The following is a 22,700-nucleotide window of genomic DNA, read 5'->3' on the forward strand; positions in this document are numbered from 1 at the left end:
ATTATATAAATTGAAAATGAATTTGCTGAAAACATATGATGGCCTAGGAAATGAATCTGCAGGCCAGTCATGGTGACTCACACCTATAATCCCAACACTTTGTGGAGGCAAAAGTGGGAGAATCACTTGAGGTCAGGTGTTTGAGATTAACCTGGGCAAGGTGGAGAGCTCATCTCTACAAAAATATGTAAAAATTAGCTGGGTGCGGTAACATGCACCAGTAGTCCCAGCTACTCAGGAGGCTGAGGCAGGAGGATTGCTTGAGCCCAGGAGGTTGAAGCTGGGGTCAGCTGTGATTATACCACTGCACTCCAGCCTGGGTGATGGAGTGAGACCCTGTTTAAAAGAAAAAACAATTGAATTTGCAGAAAAGCAAGTCAGAAGAAACTTGTAATCAAGATATCACATAATAAAGTCTCATTATTTATATTATATAAATTTAAGATTATGTTGTTACTCATGTATTATTATAACCCCTATTATATTTTGTAAGTAAGATATTTTTAAAGAAAAAGTTTTATATTTTAGTAACTTAAGTGGCACATTTTTTCTGCTTTTTGAACAAAGGAACCCACATTTTTGTTTCACACTGGACCCCACAGATTATGTAGTCAGCCCTGCCTGTTACAGAGCACTTATGCTCCAGTTCCCATCAAAGCTGGCAGCCTTTCATATATGGGCTGGTCAGTGTTCCTAAGCATACAATGTATTGCACCCAGAATCCAAAGAGTTCTACCAAGCACTGTGCTTCTTTCTCACTAGTAAGAAATGGAAAATGCAGCAGTTTGTTTTTACTTTGGAGGCAATATCATGACACACCCCAGGACCTCTAAAAATCTTTACTGAAGTACCAAGTTTCTAAATTTTCATAGAACCTGTCTCCCACTCCCCTGGAGCACGTGTATCTTATCAAGGTGTCCAGATGCTAGTCACCTCTTTTTCATCCCGCCTGATCAGCATGATGTCATCAATGTATTGGATGAGTAAGATGTTCTGCAGGATGCCTGGGCAGTCTGGATTTGTCGGGGCTGTATTATAACACATAGTCACATAGTTACATATTGTGACACAGAGATGAGTTAACATAACCTTGGGGCAAAACTGTAGATGTCTTTTGTTGTTCATTCCGTATGAATGTGAAGTGTTTCCGAGCCTCTTTTCTGATTGGGACAGAAAAGAATGCATTCTCCAAATCGGTGGCTGCTTAAAATTTACCTGTGGTCATATTGATCTTGTCTAGCAAAGGTATCAAATCCAGCATGGCCACAGCATCAGGACTAATACTTGGTTGAGCTTGTGGTAGGCTATGATCATTTCCCATGATCCTTTCTGCAGGGGCCAGACTGGCTACTTAAATGGAGATATGATAGGGACCACCAAGATTTGACAATTTTGTTAATCTTTCCAAAGAATCAGCTTTTGCTTTCATTGATTTTTCTCTATTTTTTTCTATCCTCTGTTTCATTAATTTCTGCTCTAATTTTTATTATTTCCTTCCTTCTGCTTGCTTTAGGTTTATTTTGCTTTCTTTGGTGTCTTAAAGTAGAAGGTTAAATTAATGATATGAGATCATTCTTTTTTTAAATATAGGCATTTACAGCCGCAAATTACTCTTCAAGCTCTATGTGAGCTGTATCCCAAGTTTTAGTATGTTGTGTATTCATGTTCATCATCTCAAAGCATTTTCTAATTTCCCTTTTGATTTCTGTTTTAATCCACTGATTATTTAGGAGTATGTTGTTTCATTTCCAAATATTTGTGAGCTATCCAAATTTCTCTGGGAATCTTATGTTCTAATTTTATTTCATTGTGTTGAGAGAACATACTTGTGTTATTTCTACCCTTTTAGATTTATCGAGGTTTGTTTTATGGCCTAGTACATGGTCTATCCTGGAGAATATTCCACAGGCACTTGAGAAGAGTATAGATTCTGCTCTTGTTGGGTGGAGAGTTCTGTAGATCTCTGTTAGGTCTACCTATTTTATAATGTTATTCATGTCTTCTATGTCCTTGTTCATCTTATGCCTAGCTACTCTATCCATTATTGAAAGTGGAGTATTGAAGTTTCCAACTATTATCGAGTTGTCCATTTTTTCCTTTATTTCTATCAGTTTTTGCTTCAAGAATTTTGGCATTTTGTTAGGTCCATATATATTCATAATTGTTATATCTTCCTGATGGATTGAACCTTTTATAATTATAAAATGCCCTGTTTTATCTCTAATAATATTTTTGTCATAAAGTCTACTTTTCTTTATTACTAGTTTCCAGAATTTTGATTGTGATGTTTCTTAGTATGATTTTCTTTATGTTTTTTCTGCATGGGGTTCATTGAATTTCTTGAATCTGAGATCAGAGTTTTCTCTGTATGCAGACAGCAACTATTATTTCTTCGAAAAATTATTTCTTCCTTCTGGAATTCCAGTTACGTAAAGAGTAGACCCCATGATTTTGTTTCGCAGGTCACAGGGGCCCTGCTCATTTTTATTTTCATTTTTTTCTCTCTTTGCTTTATTTTGGATATTTTTCTCTTGCTATATCTTCAAGTTGACTTATCCCCCCCCCCATATTGTTTAATCATCTGTTAATCCATGTAGTGAATTTTCAGATAAAGTGCTATTCAGTTATAGATTTTATTTGTATTTATTTATTTTTGAAACAAGGTATCCCTCTGTCACCCAGGCTGGAGTGCAGTGGCATGATCATGGCTCACTGCAGCCTGGACCTCCCAGGCTCAAGTGATCCTCCCATCTCAGCCTCCTGAGTAGCTGGGACTACAGGAGCATACCACCAAGCCCAACTAATTTTGTGTATTTTTTTTCTTTTTTTTTGTAGAGGTGGGGTTTTGTCAAGTCACCCAGGCTGGTCTCAAACTCCTGGGCTCAAGCCATCTGCCCACCTAGGCCTCCCAAAGTGCTGGGATTACAAATGTGTACCACTGTGCCTGGCCCAGTTATATATCTTCCACCTCTCTTCTCAGTTGGCTCATGTTTTTCTTTAAATACTTGAACAAGTTATAATAGGAGTTTTAACACACTAATCTATTAACTTCTTCATCCCTGTCATTTATTATCTGTTTCTATTGACAATTTTTTCTTCTGGTCATGGGGTCACATTTTCCTGTTTGGGAGCCTATATAGTAATTTATTTTTTTTTTTGAGATGGAGTCTTGCTCTGTCGCCCAGGCTGGAGTGCAGTGGTGTGATCTTGGCTCACTTCAACCTCCACCTCCCGGGTTCATGCCATTCTCCTGCCTAATCCTCCCGAGTAGCTGGGACTACAGGCGCCCGCCACCACGCCCAGCTAATTTTTTATATTTTTTAGTAGAGACGGGGTTTCACCGTGTTAGCCAGGATGGTCTTGATCTCCTGACCTCATGATCCGCCTCGGCCTCCCAAAGTGCTGGGATTACAGGCATGAGCCACCACGCCCGGGCCCTATGTAGTAATTTTTGTATTCAATGCAGGACATTGTGAATTTCATATTGTTGAATATCTAGGTTTTGTAGTCTTCCCTGAAAGAGTGTTGAGCCTTATTCTGGAAGGCAAGTTACTTTCCCTGCAGATTAGTTTGATCTTTTGAGGGCTGTACCCAAGCTTTGTTTCTGTGGGTGCAGAGTACTTTTTACTCATGATAGTTTAGCTCCACTATTGGGGCATGACCTTTCCAGGTTCCTAAGGAGTGCTCCTGATGATCAAGGAGGACTTTCCCCTATGGCTGGTTGGATCTCAAACATCCCAACCCCTCTGAGAATTATTTATTTTACATTACTTTGGTCATTCTTTGCCTTGCCTTCTGGTGGTGGTTCACCCTGTGAATGCACATCTCAGTGTTCAGTGAAGTTTCAGAAAGACATCTGTACAAACTTATGGAGCTTTAAAATCTATACAGCACCCTTCTCTTTGGAATTCTTCCCTGCAAACTTCCAGCTGCCTCAATCTCCCTCAACTTTGATCTCTGTCCATCCAAAGTTAGCAAGTCAACTTTGTCAAGCATGAGATCCTATTTCCTGCTCTCTGGTTCAGAATGTCCCTCCACCAGGCAAAAAGTTGGAGCAATTGTTTGTTTCTCTTTACATGTGGATCACAGTCCTTCACTATTGTCACTTGTATAAAAGCATCTATATTGCCCTGTTTTCTAGTTGTTTTTAGCAAGAGAATTAGTCTGGCACTGTTACTCCATCATGGCCAGAGATGGAAGTTTTGAGGTTATTAAACATTAAGTGAAAGTTACACTTCAGAGGTCATGATGAAAAGTACTATTGTTCCCATAATGAAAATTCCACAGGAATTTTTCAACTAATAGCTGAATTGGATCCATTTTTGCTTAAGCTCTTGGAAAAACACGTCAAAATGAAAAAACGACTTATTTTACTAAAACAATTTATGGAAAAAATTGAAATAATGAAAAAAATGTTTAAAAAGTAGTAAGTCAAACACATAACCAAACAACAAATAATATTATATATTCTATTCTGGATATGACAACCACTGATGAGTTGGCAATTATTGGGTACTACTTTCTAATAGGAAAACCTATGAGCAATTTTTAAATATTTTTAGCCAACTGAAAACATCTGAGACATTATTCAACAAAGTAAAACATGAGTTATTTTAACCTGTGGTTAAACAGTATTTACAATCAGTCATCTGTTAGCTATTATAATGATTAGGAAAAAGGGCTCCATGCTCTTTAAAAAACAACTTGGCTAGACTGGGTGCGGTGGCTCACGCCTGTAATCCCAGCACCTTGGGAGGCCAAGGTGGGTGGATCACCTGAGGTCAGGAGTTCAAGACCAGCCTGAGGTCAGGAGTACGAGACCAGACCAATATGGTGAAACCCTGTCTCTACTAAAAATACAAAAATTAGCTGGGTGTGGTGGTGTACACCTGTAATCCCAGCTACTTGGGAGGTGGAGGCAGGAGAATCGCTTGAACCTGAGAGTTGGAGGTTGTAGTGAGCCGAGATCATGCCACTGCACTCTAGCCTGGTGACAGAGCAAGACTGTCTCAAAAAAAAAAAAAAATTAATAGCATACAAAACCAAAGTGATAAAGATGAATGAGAAAGTAAAGAGAAATTATCCTGACATTGAGAAATAAAGAGTAACAAAAAAAAGTTTCAATCATAAGAAAAACAGTAATACATTAAGAGGAAGAGAATAATCATTTCACACTGTATACATATATGAAAACATCATGTTGTACACCTTAAATATACGTAATTTTGTCAATTATATCTCAATAAAGCTGGAAAGATGAAGAGATAAATTGCAAATGAAAGTAATAAATAGGCTATTAAATTGATAATTTGTGAATTATATAAACTCATTGAAAAATATTCAAATTTCTTTCTGATTTGATCTCACACCAGCATTGAGGAAGATAACATAAAACTCATGCCTATAATCTCAGCACTTTGGGAGGCCAAGGCGGGTAGATCACCTGAAGTCAGGAATTCGAGACCAGCCTAGCCAACATGGCGAAACCCCATCTCTACTAAAAATACAAAAATTAGCCGGGCATAGTGACGCATGCCTGTAATCCCAACTACTCAGGAGGCTGAGGCAGGAGAATCGCTTGAACCTGGGAGGTGGAGGTTGCAGTGAGCCAAGAGCACAGACAGAGCAAGATTCCATCTCAAAAAATAAAATAAAATAAAATAAATAAAATGCAGAATGTCACGAAATGCCTATGTTAAGAGGATATTTGATAGAGTTTTCTGAAATTTGACAAAAATATTAAACATATATATAAAACCAATAACGAACTGTGCAGGTGAAAAATAACTTTTCTGAATTATCACCAATAAAAAGCAAATACTGATCAAACACATTAGAGAAAAAACTAAATTATCTTTCTATTCTCTTTAGAAAATATTATAAACTATCATCATGTGAAGAGATGATTAAAGAGTACATCGCCATATAATGTAAGGGGAAAAAAGTATGAAGAAGTATGCCTGGCAGTTACTTAATAAAAATATGTTACCTTAAATTTTTGCATTATTTGTAATATTTTTCAACTTATAAAAATTTATAACGTTGTATTTTGTTTTAATCTAAATACATATTCAGTTGTGTACCTACTTTTGTATCTAAAATTGTTATTCTTTTTCTTAAGGAGCCTCCACTCGCCAAATGCACATAAACTTCAGGCCCCACAAAATTTGAATCTGTCCCTGTTATCCACTTTTCTCTCCACCTAACTGGTCTACCCTCGCCCATGCCTGTCCTCTTCCAATCTGTTCTTCATGCCACAGTGTAAAGGATCTTCTAAAAGTTCATGTATGATTATATTTCTCTTATATTCTTTCAGTAATTTCCAATTAGCCTTACTATAAAAACCCAAGTCCTTAAAATAGGATCTGGGCCCTCACCACCTCTCTCCCTCTGCTCTAACCACACTGACTTCTTTTAGTTATTGCAATGCACCCGCTCAGGACCTTTGCATATGCTGTACTCTGTGCTTAGGAGACATTCCACCACCCCAATACTCCATTAACCAATTATCTCCTACTCAAACTTCAGATTTCACTCAAAGATCACTTCCTCAGGGCACCTTAGACTAAGTCAGCCTCCCACCACCTTAAATACTCATTGCACCCTTTACTTTTCCTTCATAGCATGTCTATTTGTAATCATATACAAGATACAAGATCAGATTGTCCATCTCTCTGCCATTAGACGGCAAATTCCATAACGAGGGACAATGTCTCTTCAGCACTAGTGTAGCAGTGTTACCGGAAAGGGGTCCTGATCCAGACACCAAGAAAGGGTTCTTGGATCTCGAGCAAGGAAGAATTCGGGACAAGACCATAGAGTAAAGTGAAAGCAAGTTCATTAAGAAAGTAGAGGAATAAAAGAACGGCTACTCCATAGGCAGAGCAGCCTGAGGGCTACTGGTTGCCCATTTTTATGGTTATTTCTTGATGATATGCTAAACAAGGGATGGATTATTCATGCCTACCCTTTTTAGACCATAGAGGGTACCTTCCTGACATTCCCATGGCATTTGTAAACTGTCATGGCGCTGATGGGAATTTAGCAGTGAGGACGACCAGAGGTCACTTTCATCACCATCTTGGTTTTGGTGGGTTTTAGCTGGCTTCTTTACTGCTACCTGTTTCATCAGTAAGGTCTTTATGACCAGCATCTTTTATCTTGTATCTTTATGACCTCCTATCTCATCCTGTGACTTAGAATGCATAACCATCTGGGAATGCAGCACAGCAGGCCTCAGCCTTATTTTACTCAGCCCCTGTTCAAGATGGAGTTGCTCTGGTTCAATCGCCTCTGACAGCAGCATCCTAAACAAAGCGGGCAACTAATTACACAATTTCTGGCCTCAAATAGTTTATAATCTAGCCTTGAAAAAAATAGAAAAGAAACAATTTTACAATTTGGGGCTTCAATACAGATGAAATAGGTTATTTTTTTGTGCAAGAAAGTCTTCCTGGAAGTCTTGAAACCTGAATACGTAAGGATTAGTTATTCTAACCAGCTTGAAAAATTGGCCTAGGCCAAGGCCGTAACCAAGTATTCTGGTTGTCTAGGAACTGCTCTGACCATATTTCCGGCATAATTGTTTTTTCAGAAAAACTACTTCAGTTTTTGTAAAGCTTCTTTTGCCTTCTGTAGGCTTAGTTAAAAAAAAAAGTATTAAGATCCTTTTGTGGTTCATAAGGCTGATGATTGGGTTTTCACACTATTGTGTGAGTTACGACCCCCTACCTCAAACCTTGTTAGGACTCCGCATATTACCCCTCTGTGGTGAAAAAAAAAACAAAGTAATAAAGGTAATTCTTTTTTTTTTTTTGCATAAGCCCTATCCTTGTACACATGAGGTTTCAAAGTGTTTCCATCATTATTTTTACCCTAAAGTGTTTTCACGAGTTTTTTTTTTTTTTTTTTTTAATACTTTAAGTTCTGGGATAGTTTTCATGAGTTTTAAGACACCCTTCTTGGCAAACAGTTCAACTCAAAGAAAATACTTTTACCAGCAAGGAGGTATACCTTGTTATATCGGTCTGGGGATATGATTTGACACTTCACCTTGCCAGGAAGATCTCTGTGATTTTTTGTTTGTTTGTTTTGAGACAGAGTCTCGCTCCGTTCCCGAGGCCAGAGTGCAGTGGCTCACAGCAAGCTCCGCCTCCCGGGTTCAAGCGATTCTCCTGCCTCAGCCTCCCGAGTAGCTGGGATTACAGACGCCTGCCACCACGCCCGGCTAATTTTTGTATTTTAGTAGAGACGCGGTTTCCCCACGTTGGCCAGGCTGGTCTAAAACTCCTGCCTCAGGTGATCCACCCGCTTCCCAAAGTGCTGGGATTACAAGCGTGAGCCACCGCGCCCGACGTCAGGAGAGGGGCAAAGTCTAATTGTTCCAGAGCGACCACAGAAATATCTGGAGCTAGTTTCAAGGGCTATTCCCCGCTAAAGATTACTTAATAATGCAGTTGGATGACCACGTTTCAAGATTTTTGTTCGATCTGCACATCCTCTAACATGTTCCAAGAGGGTGTTTAAAAAGTCACCAAGGACCATTAGGATAACCATTAGGATAAAGCTGTCAGGCCATCCCTAAATTGTTTGAAACTACGATGTCAGCTGAGGAAAGCAGAACATAATCAGGCTTTGGAGTTAAGAGAGCTAACCAGTTCCGAATTTAATGGCTGAGCCCAATGAGAATGTTAAGATTTATCTCACAAGTTGTAGAGAAAATTAAAAACGATTAAACATCCGGGCCTTGAATAAGTGCCCGTCGACTTGGGGATTAAATATGGTAGAGTCCACTTTCCTCACCAGCTGATGATAATATCTGCTACGTACAGTCCTCCTTTCTCTTCGTTAATCGGCTGGTTAGTATTTGCCAACTCCTTCCTGCTTTTCGTCTTCTCTTCCCCCATTTAAATCTTTCCACCAAGCGCTCAGAAACACGTCCTACCAGAACGCAACCCGAGCCTGCGCGAGAGGTACGCACGGGTCTTGACCTTTTCCCGGTTCTCCGCCCTTTTTTGCTGTTCCCCGCCCCTTTTTCGCCACTGCCTGGTGCCTCTCTCGCGGCTGCGCCAGTCCGCGGCCCCGCCCACGCCGATCATCACGTGGCCGCGCAGCGTGCTCCGCCCCCTGTCCCCGGCTCACGTGATCGCTCCTGGGGAGAAAACGTCTGACCCCAGCCACCGGCCTTCAAGGCACGGCTTTTTCTTCTTTCGGCTGGTCGGCCTCTCGCCCTTCAGCTACCTGTGCGTCCCTCCGTCCCGTCCCGGGGTCACCCCGGAGCCTGTCCGCCATGCGGCTCCTGCCTCTAGCCCCAGGTCGGCTCCGGCGGGGCAGCCCCCGCCACCTGCCCTCCTGCCGCCCAGCGCTGCTGCTGCTGCTGGTGCTGGGCGGTTGCCTGGGGGTCTTGGGGGTGGCTGCGGGAACCCGGAGGCCCAACGTGGTGCTGCTCCTCACGGACGACCAGGACGAAGTGCTCGGCGGCCTGGTAACTCTTCTGTTTCTGCCCCGCCCCTCTATCTCTCGGGCTGACTCTCCGGTTTGTTGCTCTCTTTCCCGGTCCCCACCACCCCCCTCCCCGAACTGGCTGTCTTACCCTTGGGTAGGTTTGGTTTTCCCACCTGAGGCCCTTTATGCCGGTGTAAGGGACTGCAACACTCTTTTCCTTTCTGGATTGAGGCACATGCGTACAGCACACAGAGCTTCTAGTCTGGACCGTACTGCTGTGGAGTTTACGTTAATATCTCAAGATAAACATGTGGAGACCAGTGGAGGATGGGTTGAACCAATGAGAATCAGGTGCTAAGAGCACTCAAGCCCTGATTGTTTTTCTTTTGGATTAGAGGATCACAGACAAGTCCAGTCCCCTTTATGAGGGACCTAGACCACCTCCACGTTTGTGCCTGCATACAATGTCTGTATCTGATGTCAATAAAAATAAGCCTGGGCCGGGCGCGGTGGCTCACTCATGTAATCCCAGCACTTTGGGAGGCCGAGGCGGGCGGATCAGAAGGTCAAGAGATCGAGACCATCCTGGCCAACATGATGAAACCCCGTCTCTACCAGAAATACAATAATTCTAGCTGGGCGTGGTGGCGCACACCTGTAGTCCCAGCTACTTGGGAGGCTGAGGAAAGAGAATCACTTGAACCCGGGAGGCGGAAGTTGCAGTGAGCCGAGATCGTGCCACTGCATTCCAGCCTGGCGACAGAGCGAGACTCCGTCTCAAAAAAAAAAAAAAGCCTGAAGTGAACTAATCTGGTAGGCCAACCGTCGAACTATTGAGGGTGTGTGTTGCCTCACAAGAATCAAGAAAATTCAATTAGTCTGATTGAACACCTGACTGTTGCATTAGAGACTGTCAGTGTTTCATTTTCTATCTAATGGGTGTTGTCACAAGACTTCATTTTTTTTCCCAGAGTTAATTTTGCTTGTGTATTGCAGGATTATGGAATGTGTGACCTTTGGAAACATCCACTCCAACCCCTTCCCCATGGAGGCCCAGAAAGTAACTTGCCCAAGACATGAGTAGTTGAGGCAGAGTCCTCTGACCCTGGGTTCACCAGTCCTCTCTTCGCTTTAAAACCAAATGCTCTATTGCTTTATTCGTTTCAGTTCTCTTTTTGCTTTCAGCCGAATGCTGAGACTATGAAATACTCCAGGCAAGACGTTCCTAACTTTTCTTGTGTAGTTACACACCCTAGCTCAGTGTCCTTCAAACCTCTGGTCCCAACCCGTGAGTGAGTTGTGAAATCAGTTTAGTGAGTAACTACCAACATTTTTTATTTCCTCTGGAATAGAATAGAAAATGTCCGTGTGTGTGAGTGATAAAGGTAATCATTATCTATCTCTCTTTGTTCCTGAGTTGTAAAATATATTTCTTAGGTTGTGCTCAAGAGCTTGAGAGTCTCTTATAGCTGATGTTTAAGAGACTTGCATTTTGAGTACACATTTCTTCCTGCCATATATGCTTCATTGTCTGTTAGTTTCTACCAAGCCATGTTGACATCAGTCTTGATTTAATTTTCCTCCTACACTTTAGGTTCACTACTCTTCCAACTACTGCACTTAACTTGTCTGCCCACAAAATTCCTTTTTTATTAAAAAAAAAAATTGCGTCCTTGAAGAGTGTTTTGTCCAGAAAAAGCAAGCCTTCTCTAGCAGTGACTAAAGTACTCAGTTAAAAGGTCAGGCTTTTTTAGGTGTTGAAAACAAAATTCATTACTTAAATATAAGGTATTCAGAGTTGTTTCATCAATTCTTATAAACCATGGCTGTAGTCTGTGTGTATTTGAGGTCTCTTCCTTTTAGTATGTTAATCCAATTTGCTTCCTTAAGCCAGCAGCAGATTTTTTGAGTCAGGGTCTTGCTTTGTCATCCAGGCTGGAGTGCAGTGGTACAGTCAAGGCTCATTGCATCCTTGAACTCCTAGTCTCAAGCAGTCCTCCTGCCTCAGTCTCCCTAGTAGCTGGAACTACAGGCACGTGTCACTACGTCCAGCTAATTTTTAAATATTTTGTAGAGACAGGATTTCTCCATGTTGTCCAAGTCGGTCTTGAACTCCTGGACTCAAGTAATCCGCCCACCTCAGCCTCCCAAACTGCTGGGATTACAGGCATGAGCCACTGTCTCGGCCCAGATTCTTTTTTTTAATAAGCGTTTCTGCTGGAGAGAGGTACCAAAATTGAGTGGAGGGCATAAGTCAAACTTAATGTTCCAAACTCAAGAATTCTGGCTTCTCTTCTAGGCTTTTTCAGAATATTCTACCACTAATTGTCAAGCAGGACTCCAAGGGGAAGAGCTAAGACAAGAGCATTTGAGAACTTACTTGGAGCCGAGCAGAGTATGAGGATTTTTATACTTGTGCTTCAGTCATCACAGGAGTCCTCTGCTGTACATAATATCCTTATTTTAAAAGGAAACTAAAACTGGAAGGTGGTCAAGTGACATGACTAAGTTCATATAGCTAATACTGGACAAAGCCTGGGTATCTTATGACCTCAGAGCACCATGCTTTTTCTCCTATTCTAGAATACTGTGATAATAATCAGATTTCATTCCACATACCCACACCAGCATAATCACACCATAGGTCAGAGATGTCTGCAGGTGACATTCGGGGATGCCAGTGACATCATGGAACTCCTTAATTTACATGTAAAACTTTGTGTATAATATCTTCATTTTTGTGGAAAGAGCTCTAACCTAAAAAAGATTACAGATTGCTGCCATAGTTGGCAAAATAAATGGTGGTCAACCCCCACCAAACTAACTCAGGTCAAAGGATTGTAGATAGCATTTACAACATGATTTAAATTTATAGTGGAATTTTTCAGGCATCTTTGAAATGCTCTTTTATATAGTAGCATCGTCTTTAACATTTCATTGTATTTGTTCCAGGTATCTGTGGGACTCTGTTTTTATTTTTTGTTTTGCCAGGACACTGTTCTTATCACTTTCTTGATTTTACTTAAACATCATTATAGTGTGGTGGACACACTGCTCTTCACAGAAGCATAAGTTGCTCTTTTAAAAATCATTCACGGTCGGGCGTGGTGGCTCAGGCCTGTAATCCTAGCACTTTGGGAGGCCGAGGTGGGCAGATCACGAGGTCAGGAGTTCAAGACCAGCCTGGCCAGCATGGTGAAACCCTGTCTCTACTAAAAATACAAAAATTAGCTGGGCATGGTGGCACGTGCCTGTAGTCCCAGCTACTCGGGAGGCTGAGGTGGAAGAATCACTTGAACCCAGGAGGTGGAGGTTGCAGTGAGCCGAGATGGTGCCACTGCACTCTAGCCTGGGTGACAGAGCAAGACTCCGTCTCCAAAAAAAAAAAAATCACTTACTCTAAGAAAAGTGACATTTGGCCAAAACCGCAGGCAAGTGACAGAAGAAACTATGATGAAAGGTAGGGGAAGAATTTTTTTTTTTTTTTTTTTTGAGATGGAGTCTTGCTCTGTCACCCAGGCTGGAGTGCAGTGGCGCGATCTCGGCCCACTGCAACCTCCGCCTCCTGGGTTCAAGCAATTCCCCTGTCTCAGCCTCCCAAGTAGCTGGGTTTACAGGCACCCACCACCATGCCTGGCTAATTTTTCTATTTCTAGTAGAGACGGGATTTCACCATGTTGGCCAGTCTGATCTCCAACTCCTGACCTCAAGTGATCTGCCCACTTCAGCCTCCCAAAGTGGTGGGATTACAGGTGTGAGAATGAATATGTCATTGCTTCATTGAAAGCAAAACAATTTCCATTGTTAGCCACAGAATTACCAGAATTGTCGTTTCAGAGCCACTGTACATGGAACCAGGAAAGTAAATGATTCTTTAGGGTTTTAATGAAAAGGATTCTGCTTGGGTTGAGCAGAGTAACATGTTTGCCCACATGAAGGCATGAAATTGGCTGCTGCTTAAAGACTGTTGCATGGCCCTAACTTGACCAGCCGCTGTCTTTGCTTAGATCTTAAGGATTCATTTTACATTGTAATTAGCATAGAGACACACATTTTGGGTACAGTGTGGTTTCTTGTTTGGGACTTTTTCAATTAAGCACGGATTATGGTTATCTTTTGTACTATTGTTAGCAGTATAAAGATGACAGTTAATAAAAGCTTCTTTTTTTTTTTTGGAGACAAGGTCTCACTCTTCTTGCCTAGGCTAGATTGCGGCGGTGCAGTCATAGCTCACTGCAGCCTCAAACTTCTGGGCACAAGCAATCCTCCCACCTCAGCCTCCCACGTAGCTGGAACTATGGGCGTGCACTACCATGCCCAGCTAATTTTTATGTCTTTTGTAGAGCCAGGGTCTTGCTGTGTTGCCCAGACTGGTCTCAAACTCCTGGCCTCAAGCAGTCCTCCTGCCTCTGCCTTCTAAAGTGCTGGGATAACAGGTGTGAGCCACTGCACCAGGCCTAAAGTCTAAATTCCTGTATGGCCCTGCATTGCTGACTCCTGCCTACCTCTCTGACCTCGTCTTACCTCACTCTCCCTTTTCCTCCCTAAGCTGCTTCCATCACCACACTGGCTTCTCTGTTTCCTCCCAGGTGCCTCCCTCCTTCCTCTGGCAGCCCTTATACTTGCTATATATCCAGCCTGAAACATCTTCTGAATCTTTGCATGACTGACTCCTCATCGCATGGCTCTCCGTACTGAAGTTACCTCCTGAGAGGCCTTTCCTGACCACCCACCTAAAGTAGTTCCCCTTTCCTCCCACCAGCTGCAATCACATCATCCTGGTTTATTCTCTTCATAGAACTTATCACCACCTGAAATGACTGATTGTTTACCTGTTAGTTGTTTTAAGTCCCCAAGAGTGCAGGGGTCATAAGGGCAAGGACCATCTATCCTCTGTCCACCACTGCCTAGATTAATGCCTGGCACATGTTGTGTTTAATAAATGTTATTACACAGTCTTACTGTAAATCAGATATTCTTTCATAGTTTTACATATTTATCAGACAGTTTGGCAATTAAGTCCCATACAGTCAACTCTGGTCCTTTTCTCCACTTACTCTTTGAATCCTCATTTCACCTTCAAATGTCCTCATAGTAACTCAGGTTTTTTATCAAACCAGTGTCTCATTAAGCCCAGTATTCTTTTCCTGAGGATGGTACCCAGTGATGCTTTGAGGAGAGTATGGCTGATGACCTTGCTTCGGAAGGCTGGCGAAGATCTTCTGCATCTCTAGCATCTCTTGGCAGCCTCTTCTGGATCTACTCATGAAATTATCAGAGCTTTTTTTGGATAAGTTAGAATCCTCATCCTTTTGCGTTTATGGATTCCGTAGGTTTTGCATTTATATAAAACAATGGGGAAAAGTCATTTATACATTATTGAAAATGAGGCTCCTGTTAATCTACTTATATATTTAGATTAGCGATCTTTAAGGAATTATTGCACAACAAAATATACTTAAAACTGCATTCAATATGGTCTTAGGTTTCAAAGGTATCTCAGAATCATCGTGAACTGACACATATTACAACTAAAATGACCTCTTCAATGGTGCTTTTTGCTGTCTGGAATCTGAAGAATATTAGTGTTCCTTTTATTCGTATTTAAATGACTGTCTTCATACTTTTGTTCTCACTCTAGGGGGAAGTTAATTGTTCTCTGTACTTGTAAGGATCTTAGATTTTGAACAAAAGATGAAAAGCAAGACATAAAATAGTTTCTGAGTAGCCTTTTGCCTGACAGTATTCTGTGTACACCTGCTTGCCACCTGGTTCAAGTCCTTATCCTGAGGTGCTTGTGGGTCTATGCAGACAACAGTAGCTGGTAGTTGAACAGTGTGCGTCTGGCCTCCACCACTGAGTGCGTGAGGTTTGAATCAGTCTCTGAGCCCTGAGGCCTTGTCTGGCTTTCAGAATCCAACTGTTGTCTTACTTCTATAGGGCGGAAGGCTCCCTTTATATCATTTCCCACATCCTACTTCTAAAGATTAATTCATGGAGATAGGTCTGCCCTATCTGCCTCATCTAGGGGCTGATGACTAATAAGCGCACAAAGATGTTATTGCCATCAGCTGAACTTTCCCTTCCTGCAAGCATTTTGACCTCCTGCACTTTTATACAGGATGGAGCTGGCCGGAACAAAACTTGTCTCTAGAATCATACAGGACTCTCTTTGGCTGTTGCTTAGAGCTGACCATTTGGGAATAAAAGATTGAGTAAGATGTAACAAAACAGGAATTCTGGCCTGTGTGTCTCAATTTATTGGAAGAAATTGTTTAATGGATAATTACTTACTTTTACAGACACCACTAAAGAAAACCAAAGCTCTCATCGGAGAGATGGGGATGACTTTTTCCAGCGCTGTAAGTTTGAAAGCGAATTCAATTTTGTTAATTTAACTGTGTTTGTTTTCTAAGAAAATACTCTCTTCTCGGGAATCTGGTATGATCTACGTGGTTTTTTCCTTGTTAAATGCTTGATCTGAAGGAAGGATTTATATAATGTGGTATAAACTCTTTTAATTGAAATATTACCTCTTATCAATTGAAGATTAATTGCAGATATTTCTAAGCCAGTCTCAGAACTAGAGAATTTTATTTTAAACCTCACCATTTGAGGTTTGAAAATGGATTATAAAAAATCAAGGAATATGTATGCTGTGTAAACTTTTCCTTGGTAAAAACCCAATCAACCCTCATAGCCAAAACTGACAAACAGCAACACACACGCCCCATAAATATAGATGCAGAAATTCAAAATAAAGTATTAGCAATTCATTTTCAAGAACCATGTACATAACCAAGTGAATGGTAGTCCAGGAATGTAAGGGTACCCTACTATCAGGAAATCCCTGAACAGTAGCATAGTGTTATGTTTAAGTGCTCAGACTCTGGAGCCAGACCGCCTAGGCTGGAACACCCTGTCTGCCTCTTTTCTAGCAGTGTGACCTTGGACAAACTATTTAACCTCTCTGGCCCTCTTCCTCCCCATTTATAAAAGGGAGTACCAAAATCTTCTTCAGAGTTGTTGTGAGGTTGAGTTAATAGGTTAATAGGTGTAGAACACTTCTATCGGTACCTGACTTATTTTTTCTTTCTTTTCTTCTTCTTTTTTTTTTTTTTTTTTTTTTGAGGTGGCGTCTTGCTTTGTCTCCCAGGCTGGAGTGCAGTGGCACGATCTCGACTCACTGCAACCTCCGCCTCTGGGGATCAAGCAGTTCTCCTGCCTCAGCCTTCTGGGTAGCGAGATTACAGGCACCCACCACCATGCCCTGCTAATTTTTTGTATTTTCAGTAGAGATGGGGTTTCACCATGTTAGCCAGCTGGTCTTGAACTCCTGACCTCAAGTGATCTGCCCGCCTTGGCCTCCCAAAGTGCTGGGATTATAGGCCTGAGCTACCTCGCCCAGCTAATGCCTGACTTCTTATAGTAAATACTACATGATGTTGGTTATTATATGTCTACCAACATGATACAAGTAACTGACAGAAGGAAAATTGAATGTTCTTCCCAATAGATACTAGAAAGTACTCTGAAATTTTAGCATCCTTTCCTGGTAATAAGCTATCGTAAGAATACATCCTGACTGTGATGCCTATTTCAAATACATAAGGTAAAAGACGCAGGGCATTGCTGTTAGGGATGTAACAGTGCTCCACTTAATGTTGTTCTGACTATCTAGTCATTGCCGTAAGTCTTATGGAAATAAGAGGTAAAAATATTGGAAAAATTATTTCTGCTTGTTTGGATTTTCTATCTAAGAAACACAGGATAATTATTGAAAACCCTGTAAAATCACTAGAATTCAGCAAGATAAAAATTAAAAAATAAAAATAACTTTCTTCCATGTAATCAGTTAGAAAAATAGAAGGTGGGAGACAAAATATCTCATTCGTAATTATTTCTTTTTATTCTATGTAAAGATAGAGAAAAGGTCTCACTCACTATGTAGCCCAGGCTGATCTGGAACTCCTGAGCTCAAGCGATCCTTCCATCTCAGCTTCCCAAAGTGCTAGGATTACAGGTGTGAGCCACCATGCCTAGCCTCATTCATAATTTATAAACTAAGAGTAACTGGTTGGGGCCAGAAATGGCTATGACCTATGTATTTTACAAAATGCGAGTGGCAAGATAAAAAATATTTGATACGTAGATATGCACATCATTTTATATACATTTCTTTTCTTTTTTCTTTTTTTTCTTTTTTGAGACAGGGTCTCACTCTATCGCCCATGTTGGAGTGCAGTGACATAGCTCACTGAAGACTTGAACTCAAACTCCTGGGCTCAGACGATCCTCCCGCCTCAGCTTCCCAAGTAACTGGGACTACAGGCATGCATCACCACACTTGGCCAATTTTTTTCTACTTTTTTTTAGTGACAGGGTCTCACTCTGTTGCTCAGGCTGGTCTCAAACTCCTGGCCTCAAGTGATCCTCTGCTTCAGCTTCCCAAATAGCTGGGATTACAGGTGTGAGCCACTGTGCTCAGCTAAGACACAATATTATATAATAAAAAGTTTATTCTAGTTGTAATCCTAACAAGATTATTTGAGACTCAAGTTGATTCCAAAAGTTATCTGGAATAATAAATAGATGAGAATAATCAAAGTAATTTTTTAAGAAAATTACAGTGGCTCATGCTTGTAATCGCAGCACGTTAGGAGGCTGAGGCAGGTGGATTGCTTGAGCTCAGGAGTTTGAGACCAGCCTGGGCAATGTGGCAAGAGCCTATAGCTACTAAAAATACTTAAAAATACCTGGGCATTGGGCCAGGCATGGTGGCTCACACCTGTAATCTCGGCACTTTGGGAGGATGAGGTGGGCAGATCACCTGAGGTCAGGAGTTCAAGACCAGCCTACCCAACATGGTGAAACCCCATCTCTACCAAAAATACAAAAAATTAGCCGGACATGGTGGCGAGCGCCTATAAGCCCACCTACTTGGGAGGCTGAGGCAGGAGAATTGCTTGAACCCAGGAGGTAGAGGTTGCAGTGAGCCAAGATTATGCCACTGCACTCCAGCCTGGGCGACGAGAGCGAAACTCCATCTCAAAACAACAACAGCAACGAAAACAGAGGCATGGTGGTGCCTGTCTGTGGTCCCATCTACTTTAGGAAGTTGGGGTGGGAGGATTGCTTAACCCTGAGGTTGCAGAGGTTGCAGTGAGCTGAGCACACCACTGTACTCCATCCTGGGTGACAGAGTAAGACCCTGTCTCAAAAAAAAAAAAAAAAAAGAAATTGCTGTACCAGATGCTAAAATGTAATATTAAGATAAACTGTGTACTGACCATAAAATTGATCAGAAAACAGAGAAAGAGTTAAGAGTTGCCAATTTAAACTTAAGAAGTCAAACATCTAATAAAATTAAAAGGCAAAAGTAAAAATGGGAAGTATTTGTAACATGACTGAATTCTTCCTTAACTTAAATCTTATGTAACAAGAGGCCAACAACCCTGGAGGAAAAAAATGAGCAAAGTATATGAACAAACCGTTCACGTAAACACAGTCAGTCAGTACATGTGGAGAATGTTCATCCTCACCATTATTTAAAAATGCCAAATCGGCAGGGCACGGTGGCTCACGCCTGTAATCCCAGTACTTTGGGAGGCCGAGGTGGGTGGATCACGAGGTCAAGAGATCGAGACCATCCTGGCTAACACGGTGAAACCCCGTCTCTACTAAAACTACAAAAAATTAGCTGGGTGTGGTGGCGGGCGCCTGTAGTCCCAGCTACTTGGGAGGCTGAGGCAGGAGAATGGCATGAACCCAGGAGGCGGAGCTTGCAGTGAGCTGAGATCGTGCCACTGCACTCCAGCCTGGGTGACAGAGCAAGAATGTGTCTCAAAAAAAAAAAAGATGCCAAATCAAGGCCAGGCGCAGTGGCTCACGCCTGTAATCCCAGCACTTTGGGAGGCCGAGGCAGGTGGATCATGAGGTCAGGAGATCGAGACCATCCTGGCTAACACGGTGAAACCCCATCTCTACTAAAAATACAAAAAATTAGCCAGGCATGGTGGCAGGTGCCTGTAGTCCCAGCTACCTGGGAGGCTGAGGCAGGAGAATGGTGTGAACCCGGGAGGTGGAGCTTGCAATGAGCCAAGATCGCACCACTGCACTCCAGCCTGGGCAACAGAGTGAGACTCCATCTCAAAAAAATAAATAAAAATAAAAATGCCAAATCAAATTTTAAAGGCAAAAAAACTTGCTAATATTAAAAGGATAATACCCAATTTTGACATGAGTGTGTGCTCAAATGCCCATCCCTTCCCTGCTGGTCCAAGTATAAGCTAGTATTGGTGATGTGTACCAATATGATTGGGTAGAATGGGGAAAATCTGTTGCTGACAGTAGCTAATGGAAATATAATTACAGTAGGGAAAAAAGTCTGTGTCCAGTGTATAAAATGATACAGAAATGTGTAAAGCTGCAGATCAGCCTGCAAATGAACCACTGTGTCTCAATTATATCCAAGTAGTATACTTTGTCTTTGGTTAAGACCCGTCTCTCACCATGCTGTGCCCCCTGTGTATAAATATTATTTCTGGCTGGGTGCAGTGGCTCACACCTGTAATCCCAGCACTTTGGGAGGCCAAGGTGGAAGGATCACTTGAATCCAGGAGTTTGAGACGAGCCTGGACAACACAGGAAGAACGTTATCTCTACAAATAAAAAAATGAAAAAAAAAAATGCCAGGAGTGGTGGCACGCACCTGTACTCCAAGCTGTTTGGGAGGCTGAGGTGGGAGGATCACTTGCGCCAGGAGGTCGAGGCTGCAGTGAGCTGTGCTTGTCGCCAGTGCACTCCAGCCTGGGTGACAGAGTGAGACTTTGCCTCAAAAGAAAAAAAACAACTATCTCTATGGCAGATGAGACTAGAATTACCGTTATCCTGCAGAAAGAAGCCACTTGAGAAAGAAATCCGTTCTCTCAGTTTATTCTGTCTGCTTTAATGTCTCCACTATGATTTAAAGCAGCCCTGAAGTATGTCATGTGTAGAAAAAAATATATATATATTCCATGAGAAACTACATATTTGAAGTAGAGTATTAAGGAGCTTTTCTTTACTCTCTTTAACAATGATGAGAAGTCCATCTTTCTTGTGTGACTTTGTCCTTTTTGCTTCCTTTCCTTTGTAGTATGTGCCAAGTGCTCTCTGCTGCCCCAGCAGAGCCAGTATCCTGACAGGAAAGTACCCACATAATCATCACGTTGTGAACAACACTCTAGAGGGGAACTGCAGTAGTAAGTCCTGGCAGAAGATCCAAGAACCAAATACTTTCCCAGCAATTCTCAGATCAATGTGTGGTTATCAGACCTTTTTTGCAGGGAAATATTTAAATGAGGTATGTTGAATGATCTGTATCTTTTTTTATAATGGCTTTTAAAATGTGAATATAATTCATGTTAATTTTATTGTTAATTTCAATTAATGTTAAAGGATTTCTTGGTGTTCATTGTTTTCTGTGAATCTGCCCATTAAACAAGAACAAGTACCCATAGCATGTAAATATGTTCATATAAGTACACATGTACATATTTACATGATTTAGGTAAGTGCTTGTGTATTTATATGATATGGGCACTTGTTCCTTTCAATAGTCCCAGGAGCATGTATTTAAAAATTGTCCTAAGAGTGCTGCTGTCTGATGCGTCTTCCCTTTTTCCTCAGGAATTCTGTTTGTCATGTGGCTGTCATGGTATCTTTGTTTCCATTCCCTGTTATCAGTGTCTAACTGAAGACATTTTTCATCTTAGAATCTTTCCTCAGATTTCTTAGAATCTTTTCTGAATTATAACAACTTAATGCTTAACTCATTTTCTAATGTGAAACATGGCAACAAAATGTGCAGAGATTAGTTACCCAGAGTCAGGGTCGTGCAGGTCATTAAAGTGTATGGCCAGCAGCTGGTACACCAGCCTTGTAGACCTGGATGGAGGGATACCTCGTGGTGACCTGTCAAGGCTGGATTCCATGTGCCCACATTCACACATTGGCCTTAGCTTTTACCCAAAGTCCAAGCTTAAAGGAAATAGTATGTTTGAGAATGTTTGGGGTTAGCTCTTGCAGTTAAACTGGGGGTTCAAGACAGAGAAAATGTACTTATACTCTTTATCTGTAGTTGCTAGAGATCTTAATATCTGATCTGGATTTTCTGTTAATTCTCCCGTCCCCCCAATAATTGGGGGAATCTGCAACCTTGTGAGTTTACAGGAAGATGAGTCAGTTTGAAAAGGATCATGAGAAATAGGAACTGTGGATACTGGATCATTTGGTTGGGGCTATGGGTCATAAAGAGAGCTTACACTACTTTGCATATTGAAGGTCATCTATTGTGTATATAAAATTAAGAGAGACCGTTAAAGTATAAAGATGTTGTTTTCAGGGATTAAATTCTGCCTTAAGTGGATGGCATTAAACCTTGTAAGGATAAAGTGGGATAATTCTGTGGTTTCTTTATTTTATTCATCTCATCAGATAAATCGAGCTCTAAAAGTGGGTTTCATCTGCAGGGCAACTGAAATACAGATTATCCCTTATCCAAAATGCTTGGGACCAGAAGTATTTTGTGTTTCAGATTTTTTGGATTTTGAAATATTTGCATGATACTTACTGGTTGAACAGTCCAAATCTGCTCCAGTGAACATTTCCTTTGTCTGTCATGTTGGCACTCAAAAAGTTTTGGATTTTCAGATTTGGGATGTTCAACATATAATAAGTCAATAGCTTATAGTCTGATTATTTGAACTGCTTAGGGTCAGTTGGACTGTTCAGTCTATGGTATCAGCAGCTCAGCATTCACCCCATGAATAGGCTGTGTGGGGTAGGCTGTGTGGACTTTTTCTGTAGTGGGTCAGATAGTAAACATTTCAGGCCTTGCAGGCCATATGTCTCTGTTGCTACTATTCAGCTCTGCCTCTGTAGCGTGAAAGCAGCCACAGACACTGCACTATGTAAATGAATGTGGCTGTGTTCCAATAAAACTCTTTATCGCTATTAAAATTTGAATTTTATGTAATTGTCACATTTCACAAAATATTCTTATTTTGATTAACTTTTGTATTTTAAAATTGTTAAATTCTTAGCTTGCTGTTCATACAAAAGTCATCAGGCCAGATTTGGCTCACTGGCTGTAGTTTGCCAACTCCTGCTTTAGAAGTTCCTAGGATTATTAGAGTTTATTTTTGACTAGGGTCTATTTGGGGAAATTAGGTACCTACTATGTTTCAGGCACTGGTCTAAAAAGATGGTAAAAT

At 41.4% G+C, this 22,700-nt stretch overlaps 1 protein-coding gene and 1 non-coding gene across 3 annotated transcripts in view; both read left to right on the forward strand.

Annotated features, from left to right (window-relative positions):
• Window positions 1-7,664: 7,664 nt before the first annotated feature.
• Window positions 7,665-7,771, forward strand: LOC116481367 (small nucleolar RNA U13). The gene has a single exon (XR_004251530.1). It is a non-coding gene; the product is annotated as a small nucleolar RNA U13 (small nucleolar RNA).
• Window positions 7,772-9,097: 1,326 nt separating this feature from the next.
• GNS (glucosamine (N-acetyl)-6-sulfatase) overlaps window positions 9,098-22,700 on the forward strand; it is a 45,658-nt gene continuing 32,055 nt past the window's right edge. The window contains exons 1-3 of one of the 2 annotated variants that reach the window (XM_032173155.2): window positions 9,098-9,484; window positions 15,747-15,806; window positions 20,582-20,788. In XM_032173155.2, the coding sequence (XP_032029046.1) occupies window positions 9,290-9,484; window positions 15,747-15,806; window positions 20,582-20,788 (462 nt within the window). In that variant the 5' untranslated portion in view covers window positions 9,098-9,289. Of the gene's footprint in view, window positions 9,485-10,237; window positions 10,258-15,746; window positions 15,807-20,581; window positions 20,789-22,700 lie in introns of those variants that run through there. The other variant, XM_058426629.1, reaches the window with a different exon arrangement.

Source organism: Hylobates moloch, unplaced genomic scaffold, assembly GCF_009828535.3.
Source record: "Hylobates moloch isolate HMO894 unplaced genomic scaffold, HMol_V3 SCAFFOLD_13, whole genome shotgun sequence".
In the NCBI taxonomy this organism is placed as follows: domain Eukaryota; kingdom Metazoa; phylum Chordata; class Mammalia; order Primates; family Hylobatidae; genus Hylobates; species Hylobates moloch.